This window comes from Onychostruthus taczanowskii, unplaced genomic scaffold, assembly GCF_017590055.1.
Source record: "Onychostruthus taczanowskii isolate IOZ18803 unplaced genomic scaffold, ASM1759005v1 scaffold41, whole genome shotgun sequence".
NCBI classification, from domain to species: Eukaryota; Metazoa; Chordata; class Aves; order Passeriformes; family Passeridae; genus Onychostruthus; species Onychostruthus taczanowskii.
Genome location: NW_024501571.1, coordinates 6120622 through 6132928, shown reverse-complemented (window position 1 = coordinate 6132928; position 12307 = coordinate 6120622). Strand labels below are relative to the sequence as shown.

The window sequence follows — 12307 nt, the reverse complement described above, 5'->3', positions numbered from 1 at the left end:
AAAGTCGTTTTTATGACTCCCTTCAAGAAAACGCGGTGGGACACTGAAGAAATTAAATCCCCAACTTGAAATTTACTGCATCTGTGGATGGTGGTTTTTTTCACCTGCTGAGGGGCTGCTGGAAGCTGTAAGGAAGGAGTGAATGCAGGATTGCTTTTCCTCCTTCAGTTTTTAACAACAAATCTATGTCTCCCTTCTCAATCTAGCCTGTAAAGCCTTGCACTTGATCACCAACACTGACATGATGCCACCACTTTGGGAGCAGAATTTGGGGGCCTCCCACAGGAACCTCCCAGAGGGAAAACCCGGAGAGCCCCCTGCGCATTGTCAGCCCGGCGGTGGGACCGTGGAGCGGGTGGGCTTCAGCTCCCAGATCCCAAATCCTGGGGGCTGGTGGAGAGCAGGGAATAAAACCCACTTCAGCACCGCAGGCGGAACAGCAGCCGGAGGAACGCGGCGCTGCCGCCGTCCGGCCCCGCACCCCCGGCGGCTGCAGCCCGGCAGCGGGATGAGCGGGGAACCAGAGGCTGCCCGAACCGCAAGGAATTGTCGGCATCTTCCCTTCGCCGTTCTGTGAGGGCTGGCTGCTTGCTGGTAGTGTTGCAGTGGCCAGCGCACATCCCTAGGAGCGGCTCCTTCCAGCAGCTCGGCACAGAGCCGGCTGTCGGGAGCCGGCGGTGCGACGGGTCGGGACGGTGAAATTGCTTCGCTACCGACTGGCGGAGTTAAACGCGGCGGTGGCGACCACCGCATCGACCCCGCACGGGCAGAACCGCTCACATCTGCTCCTCCTCAGTCCGACACAAACAAGGGGTTTTTCCTCCTTATTTCTTTTATTTTTATTTTTCTTTTGGTTGTTTTGGATTTTGTTGTTGTTGTTGTTGTTTTTCTGCCTCTTCCAGCACCGGAGACCCGCCGCGGCCGTAGACGAGCACCGGATCCCGCAGCCTCCAGGAGCGGGGTCCATCCTTCCGCATTGTGCCTGCCCGGCCGGTTATTCCCCGGTTATTCCTTTCTGCGAAAGAGAAGGGGAAAAAGAAAAAAAAAAAAAAACAACCCACTAAAATCCAAACGCCAAACCAACCCCTAATAAATGATAATAGAAAAAGAAAGCGCAGCTACTTGCTTTAAGCAGAGGGCGGTAGGAGCAGGGAGCGCAGCCCCCCGGGGAGGGAAGGGAGGTACCGGAGGGAGGGCAAGCGAGCACCGCCGGGGCTCGCAGCCCCCCGGGGGTACCGGCGGGTCCGGCGGCGGCGGACGTGAAAGTCCCCTTTAAGTTTCCATAGAGAGGCCTCCGGGTGTCACATGATGGACATGATATAACGAAACAACATCGTGGGGAGGGACGGAGGGAAGCAGTGGGGGAGCCCGGGGAGGCGTCGGGGAGGTGGCGGTGCCCCCCGACCCGCCCGCCCCGGCTGCACCTGTCTCGGCGCGCCGGGAGCGCGGTGTCCGCCCCGCTGATGGGGCTGCGGGCGGCACCTTCCCCCGGGGAGGAGGAGAAGGAGGAGGAGAAGGAGGCGAGCCGGTGGCGGAGGTAAGTTACCGGCGGGACCGGGGCGGGGGGCGCGGGGCGCGGGCGCGGTGTGTGCGCGGAGGGGTTGCGGGGTGTGTGCGTGCGGGGTGTCCGCGGTGTCCCCCGCGGAGCGCCGGGCGTGTGCGCGCCCTCCCGCCCTCCATGTCCGCATTCCAGCTCATGTTGCGCAGATAAAATTCAAACTTGAGGTAAACACAAGCGGCGGGGGGGGGGGCGGACGGGGAACTGGGGGGGAGGGAGGTTCGCTCCATCCCGGTTCCATCCCGGCTCCTGCCGCCCCCTCCCCGCCGCTTTCCTCGCTCCGCACCCGCGGAGCCCCCGCGCACCTGAGAGAGCGCCGGCATCGCGCTGCTTCCCCCGGGGAGGGAGAGCGGAACGTCCCTTTCCCCGCACCCCCGGTAGGACACGGCGGGTCGGGGGCGGGGGGAACGTGGCGCGGCAGGTGGGGGGAGGCGGGGAGGGCCGCACTGCCGTTCACAGCCCCGGTCCGTGACACAGGCGGTGGCGCCGCGGGGATATTTAAGTGCTTTAAGCGGGGCGATGATGGAGGCGGCCGAGGGCGCCCCACAGGTGGGTGCGTGCATGGAAAGGGGCTGAAGCGCTGGTCGTGTGGGGAAGCGTCAGAGCGGTCTCGCACTCCGCGCACTCGCGGCGGGCGGCGCTGCCGGGGCTGAGAGTGAAGTGGGGTGCGGGGACAAGACTTGGCAGCCGCCGGCTGCTGAGTGGCGCAGCTCCGGGTGCCGCGAGCGGTGCGGGGGTGACGGCGGTTCCGCCATGGCGGGTGTGAGGGAGCGGCGCCCTCAGGGGGGTCCCGCGGCCCCGCCGAGGGCGGGAAAAGCGCGCGCGGCCCCCGCCTGGCGCCTCCTCAGCACTGCACCAAGGCGGCGGGGCGGGAGGGGGGAGCTCGCCCGCCCACCGCGCCCCCCCGCCGGCCAATCGCCGGGGCGGCGCGGCGGGGACACGCCCCCCCCGGCGCGCTCCGCGCCCTCCCGACCAATCGCAGCGCAGCTCGGCCCCCCCTCCATCGCCCCCCGTCGCCCACCCGCCTGTTTGTTACGGTCGGGGCCACGTGCCGGTGCCTCGGGCCGGTCACGTGGCCCTGGGGCCGGCGCGTCTGACGGGGACCGTGGGGTCCGGAGCTCTGCTGTCCTTGGGGGTCTGACGGGGACCGTGGGGGGGTCTGGAGCTCTGCTGTTCTTGAGGGTCTGACAGGGACCACAGGGGGATCTGGAGCTCTGCTGTCCATGGAGGTCTGATGTGGATCACGGGAGTCTGGATCTCTCCTGTCCTTGGGGGTCTGATGTGGACCACAGGGATCTGGAGTTCCCCTGTCCTGGGGAGTGAGGGTGTCTGATGGGGACCTGGAGGCATCCTTCCTATAGGATCTGATGGGGTGACACTGGGGAGCCTCCTGTCCAGGGGGGAGTCTGAATGGGAACAGGAGGGTCTGCAGCTCTCCTGTCTGTGGGGTCTGATGGGGAACAGGGGGATCTGCAGCTCTCCTGTCCATGGGGTCTGATGGGGAACAGGAGGGTCTGCAGTTGTCGTGTCCATGGGGAACAGAACTGGCTGTCAGCTTAGGAAGAGCCTGAAGCCCCCCAGCCCAGAGGAGTCTGACTGGGCCTGACTCTGGCTACCTGCCCATGGAGCCTGAATCCCCCCTGCCCAGGGAATGTGGCCTGGACCCTCTTGGCATTGCCCCCAGGCCCTTGCTCACCATGAGCCTCCATTCGGCCCTGGCTCCATTAAACCTCCTCCGAAGGGCCTGTCCCTGGCTGCTGTTCCCATCATGGCCGAGCCGTGACAGCCTGTCCGTGGCTGGCTCTGGCCTCCGGAGAGGGAGGTGTTTCTCTCCCGAGGAGAGCTGTTTATGCCCAGTGATTTTTTTTTTTCTTTTTTTTTTTTTTTTTTTTTAAATTTCTTTCCCCTCCCTCCGTGCTCTCCTGCGTAAGCCACAGCAGCAGCTCGGTGTCTGCCCAGCCCGGCAGTGTTACGGCACGGCTCTTATGTAGGTGAAGCCGGGGAACGCTGCAAGGATCATGTGGAGCTCTCAGTCTCCTGAGCCCGGAGCTTTGAGCCTATTTATAGGTGGGTTGGGCAGTGTTCCGTCTGAAGGACTTGCTCCGCTTTCGAATCCGTGGCAAAACGAGGCGTCTTAACCTGATGGTGTTTTGGTTTTGGGTGGTTGTTCCCGGGAATAGGGTTTTATGGAAGGCTCTGGAGCACGGATTGTTAGTAGGTTATATGGAGAAAGGCAAAGTCAGTTTGGAGTTAAGGAACGTGATGCCATTTTAATGCAACTTCTCGGGTGGCAGAGCAAACAGTAAGAGGATACTCGGTTCTAGATCAGCAGCTTTCGGCTTTGCAGGCAGTGGACAACTCAGGGTCAGTGGGAAGCCACAAAGGAAAGGACGTTGTGTTTTCTGTAGGCTTATAACTCATTAGACTGCTTTCTGCACTGGATTTTGTGGCCGACAAGCTGGAAAAAAAAAAAAAAGGAAATTTACTATTCTAGATCCCTGAGATGTTTTGGTTTAGAGTACGTGGAGGAGGGGTGGGAAAAAACTCATCAGCTGTGTGTTTTGTTGTGTATGTTTCTATTGTACAGCTTAAAAATGTAAAATTCAGTGTATTTTTAAGAGTTACATAACCTTTAGTAACGTGGTGAGTCTCAAGTAGCCTTCAAGAGTTAAATAACAGCAGATCAACGAGGCTGGGTTGAGAAGAGGAAGAGAGGGTTTTATAATGGTGAGGACTATACACAGATATTTAAAACTGCTTTGGTGTTGCACTAGAAACGAGTCTTTGCTTAGTAGGAGGAGGTTTTTGATACCCTATAAATACAGAACATGAGAAGGAGGATAGAAAGATGAGGTTTGCAGTTTTGTGCTGCTCTAGTCCGGAAAAAGGATCAGGAATAGTTTATGATATTTCACATTCTTCAGCTTCTCTACCATCTTGACTTTTTCAGTACAATTTTTTGCAATCTGAAATGATGAGAACTTCCAGATATTGACCACTGTGGGTGAGGAAGGAAATCTGGCCTGAAAATAACAAGAAATTCCAGAAAGGAGTGGGAGACACTGTCGTGGTGAAAGAGCTGGGGTGGTGACACACGTCCTGAGAGAGGGAGCTGGTGCTTTGTGTTGGTTACAGGAGTAATTCGACACGGTGTTACCTACAGAAAGATGTTTATTCAGCCGGGGTGGTTCGTGCTGGCATATCCGTGTTATCTTTGTATTTTTTTGGGGGGGGGAAGAGCCCTGCCTTAATGGAGGAAATGGCTGGGGAGCAGTGGAGGTGTGAGGATACCTGGAGGTGCACAGCGTGCCAGCGCCTCAGAATTCAGAATGTACGTGGAAGTGCTGGCATGGAATTGATGCATCAGGAAATTGCTTTCTCTATTTTTGTTGGTGAGATGCAGTTAACGTAAAACGAGCCCTTTGGATCCCCTATCCTATTTCTCTTTAATATAACTGAGATCATTTATCTTGTCAGGTGGCGAGAAAGGGGGGGAAAAAAAAAATACTTTTGTTTTGTAATTTGGTTCACCTTCTCTTGATTTGCTGGCAGCTCATGACAAGGCACAATGTGTGCTGCACACTGTGTTCCACTGAGTTGTTTTGGTGACAAATACAACATAAATGAAAAAAAGGGCTATGAAAAATAGGTATTGTGCCAGTTCTCTCCACTTTTTAGAGAAACAGTCCCCGTTTTTCTCTAAAGTACACAAAAAGTGTCATAGTAGGGTCTTATGCCTTGTCAGTTTCGGTGGCAGAAAGGTTGATGTTTTAGTCTTCGTAAGTATTCAAAATGCAACTGAAAAGGAAATATTTAAATTACTGTTTGTATTGGTTTTGCAGTAGGAAGTTGTAAAACATTTTGTCAGTTTTAATAAAAAGGGAAATTCTGAACTTACTTTAAAAATACGATTGTTTATGCTGTATAAGTCTGTTGTATTGTTAAAATTAAGAGGATTTCTTTAATCCAAGTTAGATTTTAATTGCTGTAATCACATGTTTACTATATTTCTTTTGTATTTATAAATAAAAACACAGTTACGTGTTTCTGACCTCGTGTATAGCATGACTGGCTGTAGTTCATGCCATATTTGCACGGTGTTTTTCCATAGACATCTTGCTCCTGGGATTATTGGCAGCACCAGAATAAGAGCTTGAAAATACTGTCACATAAAGGGTTAGAGCACTTGCAAACAGGAATGCTGAAATTCAAAGTTTAAAAAATAAGCAGCCTCTCCCCAGCTGTTCTTTCAAGTCAGTTTGATGATAATTTTGGATCCCGACTCGTGGGTTTCTAAATGGCTGGAGATGGAATTAATGGGGTTGCAATTCTTTGTCATGAATTTCAGCATAAACAATATTTTTCTTTAGGCTTTGGATTTCTTGCAAATGCAGTGAAAAATCCCCTGTCCTTTTCCAGTCCCTCAGGATGCTGCACCTCAGCCAGCAGACGTAGTGTTGTTGTCTAACAGCGAAGCTGGAAATGGGAGTTGTTTGTGCTGAATTTTACCCTTACCAAGGTCAGAGATTTCATCCTTCCGTAGATTCCTGACCTGGGAATTTAACACTTGCACTGGGTCCTGATTTAGGAATTTTCATGAACTTTTTTGAGCTCTGGAAGGAATTTAAATGTCCCCGTGTTGTGCTTGTTCCCAAACGTAAGTTTGGAAATGCCTGAAATAGTGACGTCTGCGTGGCAGAAATATTCATGATGGTAATAAAGCAGTCAAGCTGAAAATCCAGGTTTCTTACATAAAACTGATTTAATTGGCAGGACAAACAAAGGCGATAATTGCAATAATATTGCTGTTTTAAATAATTGTGGTCAATATGGGCATTGAAGTTTTCTTTTGACAGTGGTTTTTGACTTACGGGAAGTAATTTGGATGAGGAGAGATGGTCCTACTCTGTCTCTCAGTGGGCTGAATTTCAATGTACTGTTACCTGAAAATTAGTTTTTCATAATTATGAAGTATTAATGAGCCCATGGTAAGTGTTCCCCCCACCTAATTCTTACTGTGATAGAAACTTCTTACTAAAATATGAACGAAGGAAATAGAGAAACAAATGGTTGAGGGCATTTATAACACCACTTGTAAGCCCTGATTTTACAAACACTCCTCTGAATGTGTCTTGTGGAAGGAGCAGGTCCTATTAGGGAACATAAATTGTGCAATTACGTAGAAAATCAGCAGAGTTGGTAAATTCTGAAGCAGTCATCCTGGTTTTTCTGTCCTATATTTCAAATCCTTGCTCTCTTGCAGCCAAGCCGTGGTGTGCTTACATGTGCAGAGTGCTGAGCAGTAGTCTCGTCTAAACAAAAAACTTGTGAAGTCAGCCTGCCAGTAATAGTGACATGATATTATTATTTATTTTACTCTGTTTTTCATTTGTGCCATCTTGCCAACTGTCAGAAGCAGCAATTAGTTGTCTGGGGTGGGGGGGAAGGTGAGGTGAACGAGATGGGGAGAGGGAAACCTGATAAACATAATTTTCTGGTGTTACAAAATTTAGCTATTTCTGCCCCAGTTTACCTGTGAGCTACACCAAGATGTACCAGTTTCAGTGCGGAGCCTGAAGTAATCCTTGTTTTTTGTAATGATTATTAGCAAAATAATAATATAAATATAATAATCATATTGTTATATGTTTATCATCATTATAATGATTATTAATGAACAGCATCCACAGAACTTCTCCTGCTAGAGGTGGAGCATGTTTGGATCTCTCTGGAAAATATACCTTGAATTTGGGCTAATTCTTTTTCATCTTTGTTGTCATTGGGTATATTTTTTGGTAGCTTTCAGATTCTCAGAAATGCAAGATGATTTTTGTGTTCATTTAATAGCATTTTGTGTGAAATTCCCCTAAAATGTGCTGTTTTGAATGATACCTGCGTATGTATGAATTTTAACACAACCGTAGTAGCTTCTCCAGGAGCTTCTGCAAAAAATAGAGTTGTAAAATGAAGGCAGGTACTGGCCTTGAATAAATTCCAGCGTGCTGAGGAAACCAGGCAGGTTCGGAAAGAAAACAAGCATTTCCCTGGCTTTTATGCTGATGATTATTTATTTACATCAGCACAGGAGGGTGTTTACCGGTGATCAGGTGCTGGTGAGACGTGTCTGAGGCAGGAGGGGATCCTTGTGCTGGGATTATTGGAACTTGGGAGATTTCTTGCTACGCAGCAGCTCATGTGAGCAACTCTCAGCCCTCCTGGGAGGGAGACGGAGCCTCCAGCCACCGTGTTTACTTCCAGCAGGAGGAGGAAAAGGACATTTCTGGCTATTATCTGCGTTTTGTAAACTGAAAGCTCTCTTAATGCTCCCGAGCAGGGTGTAGTTGCTGTATCATTCTGCGGTGTCGTTCCCCGCCCCTTTTTTTTTTTTTTTTTTTTTTTTTTTTTTTTAATTTTAGCCTAACTTCAGTGTTCGTCTGTCAACATCTGCCGGCTATTGACGGATCATCCGTAGCTCTTGGGAGATCCTTACATCCTAATTTCTCTGCCTCCGTGGCGGTGCTCCAGGACCCTGGAGCGGTCGGGATTGCGGTGATCCCATGGACAGAAGCAGGATTCCGAAGGTGGGAAGCAGCAGGTACAGTTTTCCGCTGTGCACAGGAGAGCCGTGCGGCGGAGCAGCCTCGGCGGCGCTGCGAGGCTGCGGTGCCTCCTTTCCGTGGAATACTCCGCTCCTTTCCCAGGCGATTTTTCCAGCGTTGCCCTCTGCCGGAGGAGACCCGCAGCGCCGTGTGGGCTCCCTGCATGGAGTCCCTGGCAGCTCCTAGAGCCCACCTTCCTCCTGGAGCCGCTGTTCCAGGCAGAGCATCTCCTTGCTGCTCCTCACTCCTCATCTCTGTCCGTGGGTGGTTTGGATAAACTGGAAGCCAAACAGTGGATCCAGCATTATGGGATAAGTTGCTTCTCCAAAGGTTGTTGTCCCGGAGCCACGACTAATTCTGGCAGGGGGTTGTGCACCTTTGCCATAAAACAGCTTTAACGTTTGGATTGTTGGCCCTGTCTGCCTTTGGTAATCCAGACGGTTTTAAATCAATATTGATCTAAAAAAAAAAAAAAAAAAAATCAGTATTTTGAATGTAAATACGCTTAAATTTGGTTTAAATCTGTTTGATGTTGACACTAAGGTTGGAGTGATTAAATGTACAAAATTTCACTAGCACTGACTGTATCTGCTCTTCTGATCAGCCTGTACTATAGCACAGCTATATGTTGTGGGTTTTCTTTGTTTTGGTTTTGTTTGGTTGTTGTTTTGAGTTTGGTTTTTCTTTTTATTTGTCCTTTTTTTTTTTTTTTTTTTTGTTTTTTTATTTTTGTTTTTTTTTGGTTTTTTTTTTGTTCTTGGTTGTTTTTTTGGTATTTTTTTGGGGTTCTTTTGTGGTTAGTTTTATTTGGTTTATTTTTATTTATTAGTAATCATAAGATAATATTGGGGGTTTTTGGGGGGGGGTTGACATTTTATTTTTCTTTGTGTTTTTGTGACTTAGGAAAAGGCTTTCTTTTTGGTTTTCAAGGAACTGCAGGTTTCATGTATTGCTGGTGTTGATGTTAAAAGGAGTTAAGCAGGGCAGAGCTCAGCTGTACTATTTCAGTGGGATTTGAGTGGGGACCTCTGTTCTCCCAGTCCTTGTTAATGGAAGTACTGACATTCATTGGAAAGTCCTTGCTGAATATTGGAGACAAAAAAAGCAGAGATGGTGACTGTGGAGAAGTAACCAGGAATTGTGAGCTGAAATGCTATTTATTTATTGAATAAAACTGAATTCCTCAAAAGCAGTATTACTTCAGCAGCGAATGAGTCACATCTATAAGCAGCAATAATTTGTACTGGAGCCCAAAATTGTGTAATACAGTGGGGGAAAAATGCTGGTAGGGATGTTTGATAGGTTAACCCAGGCCTCCAGCATTGTGATGGGAGAGCAGCATCTGTCAGAGCACTCTTTCAATTACAGAAGCATGGAAAATAGATGCTCGTTGTGCAGCCTGGGTGGCAGGATCCAGCCCTCCACTGCTGCAAGCAGATGTGCAGTGTGATTCCTGCAGCAGATTTCAGGCTCCGAATTGGAGCTCTCATTGCTCCATTTTTCAGCCTTTTTGTGCCCTTCAGCCTTTCCAGGATACAGTGCAATCACTGGTTGTTTAAAGACCTCTGGTTTCAAAAACAAGCCCTTGTAGCCTTTTCCTCTGAAGCAAATTTTTATGTTCCTGTGGGTAAAGTTACTCTGGGAAGGTTTACGGAAGATTATTCTCCTGGTTGCCTGGATCAGGTAAATACTATAAACATAATTTGTCATGTCTCATGTTCTCCTGGTCAAGTTCTCTGTAGGATATATCTGGTTGTATTTATCCATTTTGTTGATGTTCTCTCTTGCAATTACAAGGTACTCCTATATCATGAAGAGGTTTAATTCTGTTCCTGATGCTTTGGGCTGATAAAGTGCTAATGGATCTTCTGGCAGTTTCTTGTGAGATCAGTTTCCATGAAAAAATTGTATTTACCCAAAGTAAAGTCTGCTTTGGAGCACAGGTTTGTGATGTGCATGCAATTCCTGGCAGACAAGGATTGCAATTTGGTTTTTTTCCTAATTCTGCTACTTCAGAAAAATCTCCCTGACTAGATGAAAACTGTAAGTCAGCTCTGAGACTTTCACATGAAGTCTCTTTGGTAGCTGTGTCAACATTAATTATTGTATAGCTCTAATGTTACGTATAAAGTGACGCCTCTTCTGGCCTGCAACATTTCTCCTGGGCAAGCTGTGCTTGGCTTATTTAGTTTTCATATTTGATACACAAATCTTTGTAAAGATATTAAACAATGTTGTTCTGCTGTTCATTGTTCTTTCTGGTAACGTGGACAGATGTGCATCATGTTTTTGAAAGAGATTGCAGTGATTCTTTCCTAGTTCACATCTTTTCCCTTGAAATGTTCCTTCATGGTTGTGCCTGCAGTCTGTCCATCCTAGGACTTGTTTTCGGGCTGCTGCTGCCTTGCAGGAAACAGAAATGAGGTGACTAAGTCTGTCCTTTCCCTGCGAGTGGCATTCATGATTTGTCTGTTTTCTTCAGTTGTTTTTCTGCGTTTCCTGCAGCAGAAGGAGACTTTGCCTCATTCCTGAGTGCTGGGTTATCTTTGTGGTTTGTTGATTCTGGATATGCAAGGAAAGAATCTGCAAGAGCAGAAATTCCAGCAGGAAAGGACAGCAGTAGGGAGGTTCTGTCTTTATCCAGTTCAGTCAGACTCCTGAGGTCAGCTTTCCATCCCTGATGAGTGTTTTGTTTCCTTCTGCCCATCACTGCCACCAGGTATCCAAAGCACAGGGATGGGCAGAATCCATCCTAGGCTCTCAGCACTGCATAAAGCAATGTTCCCGTGGATTGCAGCAGTGTGGTTCATAACTTAGAGGTTTCTGGAGTTAGGAATGGGATTGTGGAGTCATAAAATTATTTTGGTCAGAAGGGACCTTAAAGATCATCTAGTGCCACCCCCTGCCATGGGCAGGGACACCTTCCACTATTCCAGAATGCTCCAAACCCCATCCAGCTTGGCCTTGGACACTTCCAGGGACCCAGGGGCAGCCACAGCTTCTCTGGGCACCCTCACAGTGAAGACTTTCTTCCTATGAAATAATCCTTCCAGGTTTTTTTTCCTCTAGACCAGGGCCTGTAGGTAGGTGATTTCCCATCCTGTGTTTGTGAGGTACGTTTTCCTGGCATCTCCACTGTGTGTGCTAGATGGGTGAAGGTTTTCAGCATACTTGATTTTAAGAATGATTTTTTAGCAGCCTTTCTTGCGTAACTGACTACAGAATGAATTTCCCTGCTAGCATTTAGTTTAAAATGGATGACGATTATAAATACATGTTTTTTCAGCTAATCTTATTCAGCTGACCCCTCTACTTCTACATTCTGTGTCTCTCAAGGGTTCTGTTAAATAATATTTATATTAATAGTACCATCTACTGCTGAATCCCTCCTGTGGTTTATAAGAGCATATTTAAGTATTACATTATGTTAACCAGCTTCACTGGTAGCTCAGAATTCAAGCTGTTTGTATTTGTAGTTCTGCTGCTAAGTCCCTCATCTCCTGTGAGTGTTGTCAATAAGATTTGGACCTGTAGAGAAGGAGGCCTGGGCAGCAGGGGCTGGGATTGTCCAGCCCTGCAGGGAAAGGGGATGTCCAGAGGTGCAGCCACAGCCACCTTTGCTCTGGGGAATTTGGGGTGTGTGGGTCACTGTCCCCAGCACTGAGGGCACAGGAGAGGAGGTGGGGAGGGGATTTTCTGTGAGAATCTGTGATGTCTGTGAGCATCAGTTCTGAAAGTGGAGAAGTACAGAAACCCCAACTGGGAAAGATTTAAAAGTCGGAGACTGTGAAGAAGAGACAAGTGGCTAACAGAGGGAGACCAGAGTAGAGTCATAAAATCATTCAGATTGGAAAAGACCTTTAAGATTGAGTCCAGCCATTACCCCAGTGCTGCCACGTCCACAGCTTAATATAAAAAGTCAAACAGAACTGTTTCCTCTGTACACAAAAATCAAATTTGAAAAGTTCATTGAACTATTCTATATTATATCTGCTTATTACTAATTTGTATTCCTAGTATATATTATTAGGCATTTTTGCTAACTTCAGGAGCCTATCAATTGACTTTTATAAACTCTGTGTTATATTATTGCATAATTATAATATTACCTACCTCTTGGTGGGGAGGATAGCTGTGTATCCATCTGGGA

General features: G+C 48.3%; 2 protein-coding genes across 2 annotated transcripts in view; one reads left to right on the top strand and one right to left on the bottom strand.

Annotated features, from left to right (window-relative positions):
* Positions 1 to 824: 824 nt before the first annotated feature.
* On the bottom strand, positions 825 to 2313 carry LOC121340560 (nascent polypeptide-associated complex subunit alpha, muscle-specific form-like). The gene is made up of 4 exons (XM_041413384.1): positions 2184 to 2313; positions 1845 to 2138; positions 1123 to 1674; positions 825 to 1015 (listed from the first exon to the last, which is right to left on the bottom strand). Exons 1-4 carry the CDS (start codon positions 2311 to 2313, stop codon positions 840 to 842), a joined length of 1152 nt encoding a protein of 383 aa, XP_041269318.1. The 3' UTR covers positions 825 to 839.
* A 944-nt stretch (positions 2314 to 3257) lies between these two features.
* Positions 3258 to 12307, top strand: part of LOC121340554 (endonuclease domain-containing 1 protein-like) — a 148873-nt gene continuing 139823 nt past the window's right edge. Inside the window, exons 1-2 of the mRNA XM_041413375.1 lie at positions 3258 to 3625; positions 7975 to 8153. The gene's annotated coding sequence lies outside the window, so the exon portion shown is untranslated. The remainder of the gene's footprint in view (positions 3626 to 7974; positions 8154 to 12307) is intronic.

Coding starts and splice junctions, on each gene's coding strand:
- LOC121340560 (XM_041413384.1), bottom strand. CDS start 2,313: ATGGCGGAACCGCCGTCACCCCCGCACCGCTCGCGGCACCCGGAGCTG. Junction 1,675..1,844: donor GGTGCGCGGGGGCTCCGCGG/GTGCGGAGCGAG, acceptor GCGGACATGGAG/GGCGGGAGGGCGCGCACACG. Junction 1,016..1,122: donor CCGCCCTCTGCTTAAAGCAA/GTAGCTGCGCTT, acceptor TCTCTTTCGCAG/AAAGGAATAACCGGGGAATA.